Below are 1,786 nucleotides of genomic sequence, written 5' to 3' on the forward strand. Positions count from 1 at the left end.
ACGAGCTTTCCCCAGAGAATCCTGATAGCCTAATATTGGGCTGGCGTAACTGCGCTTTGACTTCTGCGGGAAGAAAATGATAGCAATGCTCATACATAATGTCGACACCACTGCATGTATCAACATGCATGCGTTTAATCTGTATTCCGTGATCAGGAATACGGCACTTGATGATGATAGGATCGTTAGCTGTGTCAATTGACATGACGGTAGGGAATGAAATTGGAATGAGCTCCCAATCCTGGTAGTCGTTGTATTTTCTTCGCTGGCCAACTTTGTCTGCGTCAACCATATTGATGGTTACATCGGCGCTTTTAGCTTTATCTGTTTTTTTACCATGCGAACATTTTAGCTTTTAAACTCTCTTCTGCGGCCTTTCCCTTATCTTTCTTTGGCGGCTTGAGATGATCTAACTTTCCTGCGCGTAGCGCTTCCAGCACTCGCTCCATTAAATTTTTACACCGATTGGTGTCATGGCCATGATCGTTATGGAACTCGCAGTATTTTGTTTTATCCTGCTTGCCAAATTCTGTCAGTGGAGTTGGAACCGTAAAGGTTGCGCATACTGGTTCGGTTGCAAAAATTTCTTTTGGTGTTTTAGACAAGCTTTTGAGCAGCGCACAATTCTGATTATTAATAACACGCTGATTATTGTTTCGAAAACCACCGCTTGCTCGCCCTTTATCATTTCTTATAGGACCACCACTAAGGTATCTTCCGTGAGAGCTGTTACCGCGATTTTGATCGCGCGAACGATCATCGTCGTCTTTCCTTTCGTTGTGTGAGCTAGCTGTTGGAATATCATTATATTCGCCACTCCGCATATAATCATGGCATTCATTAAGCGCTTCAGCATAAGTTGTTGGCACTGTATGGCGCAGATGCCTTACCAGCGTTGGATGTCGCTCTGTACTTATACCATGTATCAGCCCAGAAATCGACTGTTCTGGCTTTAGGTCCGGTATGCGCAAGCACTCATTATTATATCTCGTGAGAAATTCTCCCAAAGATTCCTTGGGTTTCTGCACAATATCGTGACATTCAATGTGAGTGCATTTGCGCGGCCTTTGGTTTTGATACTGCAGCAAGAACTTTGTACACATATCCATGAATCCGTATATGCTACCTGCTGGAAGTTTATTGAACCATTCACGCGCAATGCCCTGCAACGTCATGGGAAATATCTAACATGCAATTGGATCAACCCACCCTTGGGTGCGCATCGCGCCTTCAAAACGCTGCAGGAAATCATCTGGGTCAGTGAAGCCATTGTAGGTACCTAACGTGTAAGGTATCTTTGTTGCTGATGGAAACGGATATGCGGTTATATGCGGAGGAAACTTGTCAAAGGTGGTTGGTAGCTCAAAGGGCGGTTTAACAGGATCCCCTTTGAGTCCTGTGAAGAAACGCTTCATCATATCCTGAAGAAAATCAAGTTACGAAAATAAGTGGACCATGTCAGGAGGTGCGGCCTGCATAAATTGGCTTACGAGATTCGCCAGCCCCTGAATATTTTGCCAAGGTTGCCCCGGCGTCTGCGGATATAACCAAGGCTGCTGCGTTAGAAAAGAAGGTAGGCTTGACGGCGCAGAGTATACGGGTAGCTGAAAAGGTGCCAAAACCTGTGGCATAGATGCCTGCGAGACCTGAGGATATGCCATTATAAGCCCAACCGTATGTGCAGTGCTTTGCTGTTCTGCGGTTATCGGCGTCCAATGGGAATTGGCGTCTGGAATGACACCGAACCCCCAACTATTACGTACTGCCTGCGCATCCGCAGAGGTTA

The 1,786-nt window shown here is 45.8% G+C and overlaps 1 protein-coding gene across 1 annotated transcript; it reads right to left on the bottom strand.

Moving 5' to 3' along the window:
* Nucleotides 1–332: 332 nt before the first annotated feature.
* On the bottom strand, nucleotides 333–1,175 carry LOC139875239 (uncharacterized). Its single transcript, XM_071862580.1, has 2 exons — nucleotides 920–1,175; nucleotides 333–790 (listed from the first exon to the last, which is right to left on the bottom strand). Exons 1-2 carry the CDS (start codon nucleotides 1,173–1,175, stop codon nucleotides 333–335), a joined length of 714 nt encoding a protein of 237 aa, XP_071718681.1.
* Nucleotides 1,176–1,786: the final 611 nt, after the last annotated feature.

This window comes from Rutidosis leptorrhynchoides, chromosome 11 (genome assembly GCF_046630445.1).
Source record: "Rutidosis leptorrhynchoides isolate AG116_Rl617_1_P2 chromosome 11, CSIRO_AGI_Rlap_v1, whole genome shotgun sequence".
Lineage (NCBI taxonomy): Eukaryota > Viridiplantae > Streptophyta > Magnoliopsida > Asterales > Asteraceae > Rutidosis > Rutidosis leptorrhynchoides.

Excerpts from the sequence above, each read along its gene's own strand:
- LOC139875239 (XM_071862580.1), bottom strand. The coding sequence starts at position 1,175 with ATGACGTTGCAGGGCATTGCGCGTGAATGGTTCAATAAACTTCCAGCA. Across the intron at positions 791-919 it reads GATTTCTGGGCTGATACATG|CTAGCTCACACAACGAAAGG; the intron begins GTATAAGTACAG and ends ATATTCCAACAG.